A 14,646-nucleotide genomic window follows, 5' to 3' on the forward strand; every position below is an offset into this window, starting at 1 on the left:
GGCAGATAGGGATCGGTGCAGTTGGAGGGTCTCAGGAAGTTGGGCTCCTGGAACACTCTGCAGTTGGGTGACAGCTGGTGGAGTTCCTAGCACCTGGGATTCTGGGACACTCTGTGGTTGGGTGACAGGTGTGGGGGGTCCCTGGTAGCAAGGATCCGGGGACACTCTGTGGTTGGGTGACAGCTGTGGGGGGTCCCTGGTAGCAAGGATCCGGGGACACTCTGTGGTTGGGTGACAGCTGTGGGGGGTCCCTGGTAGCAAGGTTCCGGGGACAGTCTGTGGCTGGGTGACAGCTGTGGGGGGTCCCTGGTAGCCACGATCCGGGGACAGTCTGTGGCTGGGTGACAGCTGTGGGGGGTCCCTGGTAGCCAGGATCCGGGGACCCTGCGTTTCCGAGCCAGTTGGGACTCGGGCCCCTTAGACATGGCAGTCCGGGTTCGGGAACTGCGCGGCCATGAGAATTGGGCGAGGGGCCCCCTCCCTGGTGGGCCGCATATCGCGCAAGCGCCCCAGGCCGTTGCCTGTTTCTCGAGCCGGCGGGGCGGTCATACGCGGCGGCTTGGGAGCCTGCAGCTCGGAGTGCGGACGCTTCCGCCTCAGCCGGGACTCGTACGAAGCGCGTGTCGTAACAGCGGCAAACAGGAAACGCCCTGCGATTCCCTTACAAGGGCATCACCATCTCCCTCTCCCCTGCCCCGCCCCGCACGGTGGAATGCGGTGAGCGCACCGGACTGCACCATCACATCTCGAGGGCGGGGGGGTGTAGTCCGAACCAACTCTCTCGGGCGGGCGTCGGGAGCAGCAGGCTCACTGCGGAGCAGCCGCACTTTCCTCCCCGGTATCTGCGCTGCGGTGGCGCCCGGGGCCTGACTGGCGCGTTCTCCCCGCCGATGGTGTAGCCCGGGTCCCTTCTTCGCCCCCCCTTGCTGGCCGGGCGGTGGTTCGGTCTAGATCGCGCCCTCCGGAAGTACCAAGGCAGCTGGAGCAGCCGCCGCTTTCTCCCAGTCCCGTTCCGATCTGAGGCTCTGCTACAGCCGCCGCCAGGTGAGGCCGCGTGGCGCGGGCCGGGGGGAGGGGCTGGGTTCGGGGTCGCCCGGGTCTAGTGTCCAAGTGCTCGCGCTGGGCGGGAGGCCGGCCCGTCCCGGCCGCCCCTGTGGGCATTGGCTGGCAGGGGGCTGTTAGTGAGGGGCAGGGCTGGGTCCCGCTGCCCCAGGCTGGGGGGAGGAAGGGTGGGGGACAGAGTTGCTGCCCCTATGTGGAGTGGCGGTTGGTGGGTGGGTCGCAGCCGGGCTGAGCTGCCCCTCCTGCGCGGGGAGGAGGCTGCCGGGGCTGCCCCGCCCGGTGGGCGTGGATGGGAAGGGCCGCCCCGCTGATGGGCCCGGGCGATGTGTGTCAGGCGGTTCTGAGGCTGGGGCCGGTTTCATTAGAGCAGGGGCCTCAAACGAGCACAAGGGCCACATGAGGACTGGTCCATTAGCCCAAGGGCTGCACCACTGACCACCACCACCCCCTGCTGCCCTGGCCCCCACTCCACCCCTTCTGTGAGGCCCTACCCTGCCTTTTCCCACCCCTTCCCCGAAATCCCCACCCCAGCTCTGCCCCCCTCCCTGCCCCTAGGGGGTGCATGGTATGTTGGGGTTTGGGTCAGGGTGTGGCAGGTGGCTCAGGGCAGGGAGTTGGGATGTAGGAGGTGTGTGGGGTGCAGTAGGGGGCACAGGGTAGGGGTTTGGGGTTTGGCAGGGGGTTGGGGTGCAGGAGGTGTTCGGGGAGCGGGTCCGGCCCGGCGCACACCAGGGGCAGGGCAGGCTGCCTGCCTGCCCCTGCGCCGCTCCAGGAAGCGGCCAGGACCTGGGGGGTGCGGGCCAGAGGAGTCTGTGTTGCCCTGGCCGCTCCTCCAGGTACCTCCCCCAAAGCTCCCATTGCCGGGAACAGGGAGCTGTAGCCAATGGGAGCTTAGGGGGAGGTACCTGGAGGAGCGGCCAGGGCAACACAGACTCCTCTGGCCCGCACCCCCCAGGTCCTGGCCGCTTCCTGGAGCGGCGCAGGGGCAGGCAGACAGAGAGTCTGCCCCTGCCCCCCCCCCCCCAGGTAAATGCTGGGGGGGGCAGGGGTGCCGCAGGGGAGCTGGCAGGCTGCAGAAAATAGCCCTGTGGGCTGCGTGTTTGACACCCCTGCACTACAGCCTTTACAGTAGCACCTTGCCCTGGGACTGTGCCTGGGGGCTCTCGGTGCAGCTCAGGGTCATGGCCTTTGGCCAAGGTGGCCAGTGCGCTGGGAGGAAGCGGAACCGTGGGCAGCTCCATAGCTGTAAGGAGTCTGGCAAGAGACGGGTCCGAGCTGGGTAGCGCCCAGGGAAAGGGACTGGTAGGAAACGGCTGCAGAAACCCATGGCAGGGAGCCACCAGCTGGTGTAATGCTGAGCTCTGCAATCGCTCGCACTGTTTGGTGGCTGAGAAATTATCAACTTGTGCTCCGCATCCTCTGTAAACAGGATAGATTTTACCCTGTCCCTGGTATCGTGTGACATGACCCCAGCTACCTTTGGACTTCTCAATATAAGAAATTTAGACAGTTTGGAAACTCAGGAAATAACTTGGGTGGAAAGAGATGCAGACACCTAAACCTTACTACATAAGTTGCCTTAATACATCAGCCTTGCAAAACTTGCTTGGGGTGATTCTTGTTTTCTCTTTTTGGAAGCTGAGTGAAGTAGTTTTTCTCATTTCAGTTATCATGGCACTCAGTGAGTGCGTAGACTTTATGCCTGGGATGATGATTCTCCTATGATATTGCAAGGTTGAAATACTGTGTTTTTCATCAATGGAAAATGTATAAAGATTGCCAGAGTAGCTGACAAAATAGCTAATGGTGAAAATGCAGGATGTGTGCTCAGATTAAGAGCACATGTATTAGTTGATTGTTCTGTAGGTCATATTTTAGCAGTGCATCCTTGATCACAATTCATCTAAAGGAAAAGCTCCAGTATAATGAGATTTTAATTGTGACTTCTACTTTCTAGCATGTGGACAGCCACATTGTCAAACAATCAGAAGAGCTAAATAAGTTTAGAAGAGGTGTGATATGTTTCTGAATAGTCAACACACAAAGTGTCCAGCTATTATCTTGAGCTAAGGCACTTATATGGCCCCCATCACTGTACTGTCTGCGTGCTTCACAATCTTTAACGTATTTATCCTCACAACACTGCTGTGAGGCAGAAAATTACTGTTATCTATTACTATTTGTAAAACGGGGAACTGAGGCACAGAAAGGCTAAATCACTTGCTCAGGGTCACACAGGAAGTCCATGGTGGAACAGGGAATTGAACCTGGTCTTCCAAGCTCTAAACCTAGTGCCCTTACTGCCAGACCATTCTTCTGCTCTAAAATATTTAAACTGGTGTCTTAATTTTTAGACCAATATATGGTCAGATAATCAATCTGTGACCCTCTATGTTGACCTAGGAAATTGAGTCAGATCCTGTTCCCATTGACTTCACATTTTTAATGAGCCATTCTTAAACATACTGGAGGCTGCACAAAATAAATGTGACAAGCATCCGATGAAGTGAGCTGTAGCTCACGAAAGCTTATGCTCAAATAAATTGGTTAGTCTCTAAGGTGCCACAAGTACTCCTTTTCTTTTTGCGAATACAGACTAACACGGCTGTTACTCTGAAACCTGAAATAAAACAAACTGATCTCAATGCGAATACCCACATGAGTAAGAGTTCAGTGAACAAGGCCACTACAACAGGGCCGTTTTGAAAGTTGATCACTGAGAAAGTAATGGGAGAGGATAATATCTTAATTTAGTAGCGTTCCCAAATACTACGGTGATGAGCATATTAAAATATAGCATGCAAACAGAAGGCAGTAACTTTTGGTTACTCCTTGATTCCTACCAGTTCTATAGAAATGAAAAACTTATTCCCAGTCTCCTAAACCAGGGGTGGGCAAACTATGCCCTGGGGGCCACATCCAGCCCGCAGGACCGTCCTGCCCGGCCCTTGAGCTCCTGGCTGGGAAGGCTAGCCCATGGCCCCTACCCTACTGTCCCCACTCCCCTGCAGCCTCAGCTCGTCGTACCGCCAGTGTGATAAGGGGCAGGGGATCCTTGGGGGTAGTCAGGGAGCAGGGGGGCGGTTGGATGGGGTGGAGGTTCTGGCAGGAGGTGTAGTCAGGGGATGGGGAATGGGGGGTTGGATAGGCGTGGGAGCCCCAGGGGGCCTGTCAGGGGGTAGGGGTGTGGATGGGGGTGGGGTCCTGTGGGGCCAGTTAGGGGCAGGGAGTCCCAGGAAGGGGCGGTCAGGGGACAAGGAGGAGTGGGGTTGGATGGGTCAGGGGTTCTGAGGGGGGGCAGTCGGGGGTGGGAAGTGGGAGGGGGTGGATAGGGGGTGGGGACCAGGCTGTTTGGGGAGGCACAGCCAGCCCTTTGTCCAGTTTCGGAACCTCAGTGTGGCCCTCAGGTCAAAAAGTTTGCCCACCCATGTCCTAAACTATCTACAAAAAGAAAAGGAGGATTTGTGGCACCTTAGAGACTAACGAATTTATTAGACCATAAGCTTTCGCGGGCTACAGCTCACTTCATCGGATGCATAGAATGCAACATATAGTAAGATATATAAAATATATACATACAGAGAAGGTGGAAGTTTCCATACAAACTGTAAGAGGCTAATTAGTTAAGATGAGCTATTATCAGCAGGAGAAAATAACTTTTGTAGTGATGATCAAGATGGCCCATTTAGACAGTTGACAAGAAGGTCTGAGGATACTTAACTTAGGGAAATAGATTCAATATGTGTAATGACCCAGCCACTCCCAGTCTCTATTCAAACCCAGGTTAATGGTACCTAGTTTGCATATTAATTCAAGCTCAGCAGTTTCTTGTTGGAGTCTGTTTTTGAAGCTTTTCTGTTGCAAAATTGCCACCCTTAAATCTTTTCCTGAGTGGCCAGAAAGGTTGAAGTGTTCTCCTACCGGTTTTTGAATGTTATGATTCCTGATGTCAGATTTGTGTCCATTTAGATTTTTGCGGAGAGACTGTCCGGTTTGGCCAATGTACATGGCAAAGGGGCATTGCTAGTACATGATGGCATATATCACATTGGTAGATGTGCAGGTGAACGAGCCTGATGGCATGGCTAATGTGATTGGGTCTGTCATAAATATAAAGGGAAGGGTAAACCCCTTTGAAATCCCTCCTGGCCAGGGGAAAGCTCCTCTCACCTGTAAAGGGTTAAGAAGCTAAAGGTAACCTCGCTGGCACCTGACCAAAATGACCAATGAGGAGACAAGATACTTTCAAAAGCTGGGAGGAGGGAGAGAAACAAAGGGTCTGGGTCTGTCTGTAGTCAGTCTTGGCCGGGGACAGAACAGGAATGGAGTCTTAGAACTTTTAGTAAGTAATCTAGCTAGGTATGTGTTAGATTATGATTTCTTTAAATGGCTGAGAAAAGAATTGTGCTGAATAGAATAACTATTTCTGTCTGTGTATCTTTTTTGTAACTTAAGGTTTTGCCTAGAGGGGTTCTCTATGTTTTTGAATCTAATTACCCTGTAAGATATCTACCATCCTGATTTTACAGGGGGGATTTCTTTATTTCTATTTACTTCTATTTTTTATTAAAAGTCTTCTTGTAAAACACTGAATGCTTTTTCATTGTTTTCAGATCCAAGGGTTTGGGTCTGTGGTCACCTATGCAAATTGGTGAGGCTTTTTATCCAACATTTCCCAGGAAAGGGGGAGTGCAAGTGTTGGGAGGATTGTTCATTGTTCTTAAGATCCAAGGGTCTGGGTCTGTAGTCACGTAGGCAAATTGGTGAGGCTTTTTACCAAACCTTGTCCAGGAAGTGGGGTGCAAGGTTTTGGGAAGTATTTTGGGGGGAAGGACGCGTCCAAACAGCTCTTCCCCAGTAACCAGTATTAGTTTGGTGGTGGTAGCGGCCAGTCCAAGGATAACGGGGGTAATATTTTGTACCTTGGGGAAGTTTTGACCTAAGCTGGTAAAGATAAGCTTAGGAGGTTTTTCATGCAGGTCCCCACATCTGTACCCTAGAGTTCAGAGTGGGGGAGGAACCGTGACAGGGTCCTATGATGGTGTCACTTGAATAAATATCTGGACAGAGTTGGCATCGGGCTTTGTTGCAAGGATAGGTTCCTGAATTAGTGTTTTTATTGTGTGATATGTGGTTGCTGGTGAGTATTTGCTTCAGGTTGGGGGGCTGTCTCTCAGCGAGGACTGGCCTGTCTCCCAAGATCTGAGAGCGTGAGGGATCATTTTTCAGGATAGGTTGTAAATCTTTGATGATGCGCTGGAGAGGTTTTAGTTGGGGGCTGAAGGTGATGGCTAGTGGCGTTCTGTTATTTTCTTTGTTTGGCCTGTCCTGTAGCAGGTGACTTCTGGGTACTCTTCTGGCTCTGTCAATCTATTTTTTCACTTCAGCAGGTGGGTATTGTAGTTGTAAGAATGCTTGATAGAGATCTTGTAGGTGTTTGTCCCTGTCTGAGGGATTGGAGCAAATGCGGTTGTATCTTAGAGCTTGGCTGTAGACAATGGATCGTGTGATGTGGTCTGGATGAAAGCTGTATCCACAAAAACAACAAGGATTCTGGTGGCACCTTAAAGACTAACTTAAAGACTAGTTTTATGTGGGCATAAGCTTCCGTGTGTAAAACACCACTTCTTCAGATGCATGGAGTGAAAATTACCAAATTGGTAATACATCTGAAGAAGTGGTGTTTTACCCACAGAAGCTTATGCCCACAAATCTGTTAGTCTTTAAGGTGCCACCAGACTCCTTGTTAACATTTGGAAAGATCATTAAGTGGTCTGCCAAGACCCTCAGCAATTTTCAAGTGGTCTGTGGGGAAAAGAAGTTTGAAAACCACTGCCATATGTGACTGCAAATTCATATTGAATGTACTGTCCACTATCACCTCTAAATCTCCTGTAGCAAATTTCCTGGTTCCTTACTGTCATTGAATCTACTCCCGTCCCTCCACCCATTAAGATATAGAAGATTGTGAAGTAAATTTTTTTCCAAATTGAACTGTATTTGTGGTTTGTGTTTTTTCTCCATGGATTTACCTCTAATCTCTGCAGTAGTCTGTTTTTTCTACATGCACAAAAGAATAGAATTGTAGGAGAGAGATTGGCAAGGAGTCACTTCTTCTGTATGTTTGATTTGGATGGCCCTTTACCTTACAGTATAGTCTCAATTATCAGAGCACAATGAAGAACTTCAGATAATTAAGGGGATTGTCATTATAACAAGCGTTGAGGGCATTACCCTGTTCTGGGTAGCTGTGAATCTGTGTAGGGGTTCAGATTATAAGGATGAGTTGTTGTTGGCTTGCTACCTGAAGTGTGTCCAATTTAAGATTTTAAGTCTTGTGTCTCAAAAGCCGATTGTTAGCTTATTAGCTTAATGGTTTATGCTGAGCTGTGTTACTTCAGAAATAAAATGGATTTCCTGACTTTAAATCTGAAATTTTGTTTTCATTGTACTCTGAACACTTGTTTTAGGGAGATTTGTTTTGTGGGGGGGGGGGGGTGAGAAAACCTGGATTTGTGCTGGAAATGGCCCAACTTGATTAACATACACATTGTAAGGAGAGTGATCACTTTAGATAAGCTATTATCAGCAGGAGAGTGGGGTGGGAGGAGGTATTTTTTCATGCTTTGTGTGTATATAAAAAGATCTTCTACACTTTCCACAGTATGCATCCGATGAAGTGAGCTGTAGCTCACGAAAGCTTATGCTCAAATAAATTGGTTAGTCTCTAAGGTGCCACAAGTACTCCTGTTCTTTTTGCAAATACAGACTAACACGGCTGTTAGTCTGAAACCTGTTTTGTGAAAGTGTAATGAAGAGCATTGCTGGGTGACTTGCAGTTGAGCTTTGTTGGTTATTTTTAGTTCAGAGCATAGCAGTTTGTTTTTCATATGTCAGAAGAATGTTGTATGTGGAACGTAAGTTTTAAAAGTGGAGAATTAATCAGTGGGTGAAATCAGTAATGCTATTTGTAGATATACTGGGAAGACTATAACCTATGCAGTGGCCTCTTTTTATCATCTGGAGGCTTGGTAAAGCACTCGCTCTCTTGGACATAAAGCAAGGTAAAATACTTTTTAATTGACAAAGAGATGTGATCTTTTAGATTTAACTGGATTCTTAATTGCGTACTTTAATGTTGATTGCTCACCTATTGCAGTTATTTACTGTATTTAGTTAACTTCAGTTCACTTTTAAAATGAACTAAAATTGCACCCTTCCTTTAATTGCTTTTTTTTTATTTTGGATAGACTGACATCTCCCAGATCACTTTATAAGCAATCTGTTTAAGGAGTCACTGAGAGACTATTTTCTGTGACTCATTGATCACCTCTTTTCAGAGGTGCAATTAACTTTTAGAGGTAGCTTGTTTTAAAGATCAGCCTTTGATATTGTAAATTAGCCAAACTGGGATGTTTTGAATGTAAACATAGGCTGGTGGTAATAGCTTCTTGGACTCTTAAATTGCAGGTGTTTAGCCTAAAGCTCATAATCAAGGAGCAAATAAATTTATGGCATGTATCAAAACCCAGTCTGGGTATGATGCAGAATTGTGGCACACTAAGTTAGCACCTTGTAGTTCACTTTTAAGATATCTTAAGTTTTTGTGAGAGATAAGATTATTAAATCCAAATCTGGGTTGATATGGACAGTAATATAGGTTAATGAGATACTGTCATCTTGAAATTATTTTTTTAAATGAGCTGAGTTAAAAATAGCTTTAGGATACACCTACTCTTGAGTTTATCTGCTAATTTTGGTGGCTTTACAATCATTTTGTTCATTGCCAAAATGTTTCTTTACCCTATTGCTGTGTGACGGATGAAACTAACTACATAGGGGCAAACAGGGAAATTGACTATACAGAGAGCTAGCTATGCAATGCCCAAAGTAAATAATCTGGAAAACGGTAGTTACTCTGTTATAATAGGTGTTACAACTAAGTGTAATTTTTTTTTAATTTGACAGATGTTTCTTTAAATATGTAATCTTCTTTACCCACAATTCTTACATTTTAACTAATCAGTAAGGCCCTGATTCTGAGGACAGAGCTGCATGGGCAGGCCTGAAATCAACAGGATACCCTATGGGCACAAAAGTCCACCCATGCAGATCCAGTTGTAGAACTGAGACCTTAGTATTTAAATTTCAATCTAGTGGATCAGTTCCAGTGGTGGTGTTAAACTGGCTTAAAAGGTAAATATTTAAATCACAACTGAATGGATACCATAAACTTTAAAGCTTCACTTCTGTCTGAATTATCTTACTTACTAAGTGTTAGTTGTAACATCTGAGGTTATTCTTTGTTTACTTGCACATTTGAAAATACTTTGTGTAGTCAATTTCACTGTTTCCCCAATTTTATCAGTTTCCCATTTCACACTTGCAATATGGTTGACTTTTTTTAAAGCATATTGTAAATCCACAGACTTGTGTAGTATCTGAAACTACCTTGCTTTTCAATATGCACTAGATTGTATCCCTTCAATGGAGTAATTTCATAGATTAAAATGCACCTATTGATATGCTGTATTAGTTCAGACTTCTTGGTTACCTAACAGATTTGTGCAGGAAATGGCCCAACTTGATTATCATGCACATTGTGTAGAGAGTCGTCACTTTGGATGGGCTATCACCAGCAGGAGAGTGAATTTGTGGGGGGGGGTGGGTGGAGGGTGAAAAAACCTGGATTTGTGTTGGAAATGGCCCAACTTGATGATCACTTTAGATAAGCTATTACCAGCAGGACAGTGGGGTGGGAGGAGGTATTGTTTCATATTCTCTGTGTGTATATAAAGTCTGCTGCAGTTTCCACGGTATGCATCCGATGAAGTGAGCTGTAGCTCACGAAAGCTCATGCTCAAATAAATTGGTTAGTCTCTAAGGTGCCACAAGTACTCCTTTTCTTTTTGCGAATACAGACTAACAGGGCTGTTACTCTGAAACCTGTCATTGTTTGTTTTGCAACTAAGCCCAGACTCCTCCTCCTCCCCCTCCCCCTCCCCTTCACCCCACCCCCCACAACATACACCAGACCCTGTAGCTGATGATGCTGAAAGGACTTTAACACACACACAACTTTCCTGGGATGCTGTGTTTTTGTTCTCAACTGCCTAAACCAAACAAAAACTTAAGAGTCACTCTATCTCTGGTCTCAGACTGACTGAGTCTTTACGTTCTTCAACTAATATAACAAAGTAAATAACTTCAAAGTAAAAGAGAATCACCTTTTCCAGGTATCTAAGCTTGTGAGCTCCTTGGCCCCACTCAGACAAGGCTATAATTCTAACTGCCAGCTTAGCAAGGCAAATATATGCTGAAGTACAGAGACATGGGTATTGGGGGGCATCTTTTCAAGGACCAGCTTGATGCAGACTGCTGTCAGCCCAGGAGAGTTTTCCTCTGAACCCCAAAGGGCCAGTAGACATAATCACAGTTAAGCTTCTAATAAAAGAAAATACAACAAAAGGTGGATGGTAAATTTGTGGATCGATGTACCTTTTGCACATTATCCAGAATTCAAACTTTTTTTCAAGGAACTGTGATATAGTTTATTATACAACTCTAATTCTTAGACATCTGTTTTAAATTTAATTTCCTATACTTTAGTCACTGTTTTTCTCCCCTAGAATCCAACAGCCATCATGTCTAGTAAAAGAGCAAAGACAAAGACCACTAAGAAGCGCCCTCAGCGTGCAACCTCCAATGTATTTGCAATGTTCGATCAGTCACAGATTCAAGAATTCAAAGAGGCCTTCAACATGATTGATCAGAACAGAGATGGCTTCATCGACAAAGAAGACTTGCATGATATGCTCGCTTCCCTTGGTAATGTTTATTTCTCCAGATGTCTATTTATCCCCCCATCATTGTATTAACTGAGCATTATAAAATGGCTATGTGCCTGTTGCAATCATCACAAGAGCATGGCTGTTAACTTTTTATACATTTTTGAGCTGCTTTATGAAAGGTTTTAGTCTGTTTAAAATTAGCAGATATAATTTGGTGGATGAATAAACATATTATAATGACTATCAAAAATATGAATACTTTAATTATAGGAAAGAATCCAACTGATGAATACCTAGATGCTATGATGAATGAAGCTCCAGGCCCCATAAACTTCACTATGTTCCTTACAATGTTTGGAGAAAAACTAAATGGCACAGATCCAGAAGATGTAATCAGAAATGCTTTTGCTTGCTTTGATGAAGAAGCAACAGGTAAGTAGGTGAAATATCAATGCTGGGTTATCTGCTTTTGAATCTTTAATAAAAGGATTTCTTTTATTCAGCCATGACTGTAAATATATAATGAATTTAATTAGATCATTTGAGGTTATTATGGGCTTCTAAGGACTTGTCTACATGGTGCCTTTGCGCATGTCTGCAGAGAGATAAATCTCAATGCACACCCCTTTGTTGTGCATTAACTGTCCCATGCAAACTCTGGTGTGTAATAAAGGTCCATTTATGCACATTTAATATAGTGCTGCTGGACTACATTAATGTGGACTAGGGAACTTTTAGTGCACATCAGCAGGTCCATATGAGCCAGTTAGTGCACAACACACTGATGCACGCTAGAATTTACACCCTTGCTGGTAGACAAGCCGTGAATATACCCAGTATACAATTTTCTGATAATCATCACTTAATTTTTTTATTTTATTTTGCAAGTATCAAAAACACTTAATGTAATTTTATCTCTGCGGCAGAAATGGTAAAATATTGGGCGTAAAGACTGTTAAACCCATCCAGTTGCTTAAAATCCATCTATCAGAACCCAAAATACTGAAAAGAGCCATTTAAAAACAAATGTGGTGACTGGGAGCTGTCTTAAAATTATAGGAAATTTAAAAGCTTAGAACAGTAGTTTTTAATTGGTTAATGGAACACCAGTTGCCCACAAAAGACTTGCTGGTGAGCTGCAGAGTTGACTTCCAACACTTGCTGGCTCCTCATTTCCTCCTGTTAAACTGTATTTAAAAGAAAACAAAAAGATGTATAAAATACCTAATTTTTTTATGTAAGAAAAAGTTGTTGCTATAGCAATGTTTATCACCAATAGGAGGGGGAGAAATGGCTCACATATCCTATTGTGGGAGGCTGTAATCCATGCTGTGTCAAAGTTTGGGAACCTCTGAGTAGAATTTGCCATTGAATTGATACTAACATACAAATATATCTGAAATATTAAGATTTCTTCACGTCTTTAGCCTTGACATTTAAGTTAGTCTAGATTCAGCTCCCATTCAATATGAGCTGGATTGTATGCTCAGCAGTTTTAAGTAAAAAATGTTTAAGACAAGTGAGTACAATCAGTGAAAACTTCCATGTAGAAATGTTTGTTTAAGACTGTCTTAAATCTATTTGTTTCAACCAAAATATAAACTTAATGTCTTTCCAGACAGACTATTTTGATGCAATTTGAGGTCAGTTCTTGCCATTGAAGTTCTGGGATTATTGTGTGGAAAAAGCTATGAGAGGTTGTCATGCAGAATGTACCAGATCAGGCTATTCATCCAAGTCTTATGGTGGCCATTACCTTAAGTATCGGAGGGAGCTGGAAGGTGTAGAGGCTCTCATAATCCTGTTGTAGCACTTCAGTGTGACTCTGAAGCATAAGACTTGGATATAATCTTGTCTTGCATAACTAAACACTTTATCTTTGGCAATTAAAATAATCCAGCCCTGTTATTAAATGCAGCCACAGTATTTAACTTTGGCCTCCTGCAGTCTTATATTGACAGCTTTTGTGTCTTGCTTCTCCCTGGAGTTAATGCTTAAATAGGCTTGTAAATATTTATTCTGTCTTTCTTAAGCAATATATGTGTGATGCTTATTTATATACTGATGTGATTACTTAACTCCAAACTACAAATTTTTTCTCTTTGAAGATCCAGTAAGAAAACTCTTTTTGGTTTATCCTGATTCGCTGTACACATTATATTCCAGGGTTCATTCAAGAAGATTATCTGAGAGAGCTGCTGACGACAATGGGAGATAGATTTACAGATGAAGAAGTAGATGAGCTGTACAGAGAGGCACCAATTGACAAAAAGGGAAATTTCAATTACATTGAATTCACGCGTATCCTTAAACATGGAGCAAAAGACAAGGATGATTGAACAAAATATCAGACACCTGCAGCTAGCTCTAGTTTTCACTTGTGTTTATTTTTGAGGGTTTTTTCCTGGTAGAACCTGTTGCATGCATCTACCTTTTTGAAGCTTTTGCCTTTCTCATTATATTTATCTATTCCAGGCCATTCTGGCATATTTGCACCTGTATAATCGGACTGGATGTGGGGGGATGATATTGTAGTGAAAAGAATCTGGGGACAAAGATCAATGAATTTGAAGGCCCAGGAAAAAAGTCTCAATGTTTCTGGTTTAGCTGGATTTTTACATTTTTGTAATAAAAATGTCCTTTTGAAATAAAGATTGCTATATAAATAAAATACCTCAAACTGTTTTGTGAAGTGACATTTTCTTGTTACTAAATGTCTTCATTTTTAAAAGCATATGTACCTAGTCTTTATATCAGGGTGAGACTCAAGATGTTACAGTGAGTTTACAGTTTATAAAACGTTTGCATTAAGTACTGTCTCTTCACACTTAAGTGAGCAGGGATATTCAATTTTATAATATTGTGAAAAATACTGGTACCTAAATGTTAACTCTCACAACTAATGGCTTTAGTCTCTGAAGGGGAGTCTGGCTGGTGTAGGCGTAAGCAGAATGGGTGGGGAAGACTATTGCAGTTGGGCAGCAACCAATTCTTTCTTCCCTGAATTGTGCTGCTGATGTAAACAGCTTTCATGATTTTTGTGTGTGCATGCTGATTAGCCCTTATTTATTTTCCTTTATTACAAGGGTGAGAGCGTTTGGAAAATTGTAACTTGGAGAACAGGAATACAGAAGATAAGACAAGCATGATGCTGATGATTCAAGTAGGAGGGGACATATTTATATTTCCATTGTGCCTACTTGCATCCTCTCCCGCTGCCAATAACTTGTTCTAGACTGAGATGTCTACACTACCACTACTGAATGACTGCATTTTAAAAACGATATATTGTTGCTATACAGGCCCCTTGATTTCATGTACAGCTTCGCAGCATGATCAGAACTCACTTTTTCTTCAGCGACACATTCTTAAACAATTGTGCTAATGTTATGTGATGAATTTTAATTATGACCCTTATCAATTAAGTACATGTGCTGTTGTCATGTTCTAAAAAGTAGGATGCAAATAGTTAATCATTTATTACATTTCTTGCCCGTACACAGCCCCCACCTTCTTGCAGGTCATCTTTCCTTAGCCACCAGTTGGAATGGATTTCAATCTGCTGCCAGTCCCCTACTTCATTAACCTGGTCCCAGGACTGTTTGTGGAATCCCATTGCACTCCCCTTGTATGAGGGTTAGGGGAGTAGGAATGACAGGGTTGTCTCCTTGATGTCAGACATTAGGAACCCCAACACCCTTTTTCAGTTTCTGTAGGAGATGTCTTCATTCTCCTAATCCACTTCCAATTCTGATTTATCTGGGAACCAGACTCCTATTGAATGCTTATGTGC

At 44.4% G+C, this 14,646-nt stretch overlaps 1 protein-coding gene across 1 annotated transcript; it reads left to right on the forward strand.

Moving 5' to 3' along the window:
• Positions 1-832: 832 nt before the first annotated feature.
• Positions 833-13,537, forward strand: MYL12B (myosin light chain 12B). Its single transcript, XM_073331493.1, has 4 exons — positions 833-1,044; positions 10,692-10,890; positions 11,124-11,285; positions 13,020-13,537. Exons 2-4 carry the CDS (start codon positions 10,707-10,709, stop codon positions 13,190-13,192), a joined length of 519 nt encoding a protein of 172 aa, XP_073187594.1. The 5' UTR covers positions 833-1,044; positions 10,692-10,706; the 3' UTR covers positions 13,193-13,537.
• The last annotated feature ends 1,109 nt before the right edge of the window (positions 13,538-14,646 follow it).

The sequence above is a fragment of the Lepidochelys kempii genome, chromosome 2 (genome assembly GCF_965140265.1).
Source record: "Lepidochelys kempii isolate rLepKem1 chromosome 2, rLepKem1.hap2, whole genome shotgun sequence".
Classification (NCBI taxonomy): domain Eukaryota; kingdom Metazoa; phylum Chordata; order Testudines; family Cheloniidae; genus Lepidochelys; species Lepidochelys kempii.

What these genes read in the sequence shown, in the direction of transcription:
- MYL12B (XM_073331493.1), top strand. Translation starts at nt 10,707, where the DNA reads ATGTCTAGTAAAAGAGCAAAGACAAAGACCACTAAGAAGCGCCCTCAG. An exon ending in TGATATGCTCGCTTCCCTTG is followed by an intron (nt 10,891 to 11,123) that starts GTAATGTTTATT and finishes CTTTAATTATAG; the next exon opens with GAAAGAATCCAACTGATGAA. An exon ending in CTTTGATGAAGAAGCAACAG is followed by an intron (nt 11,286 to 13,019) that starts GTAAGTAGGTGA and finishes ATTATATTCCAG; the next exon opens with GGTTCATTCAAGAAGATTAT.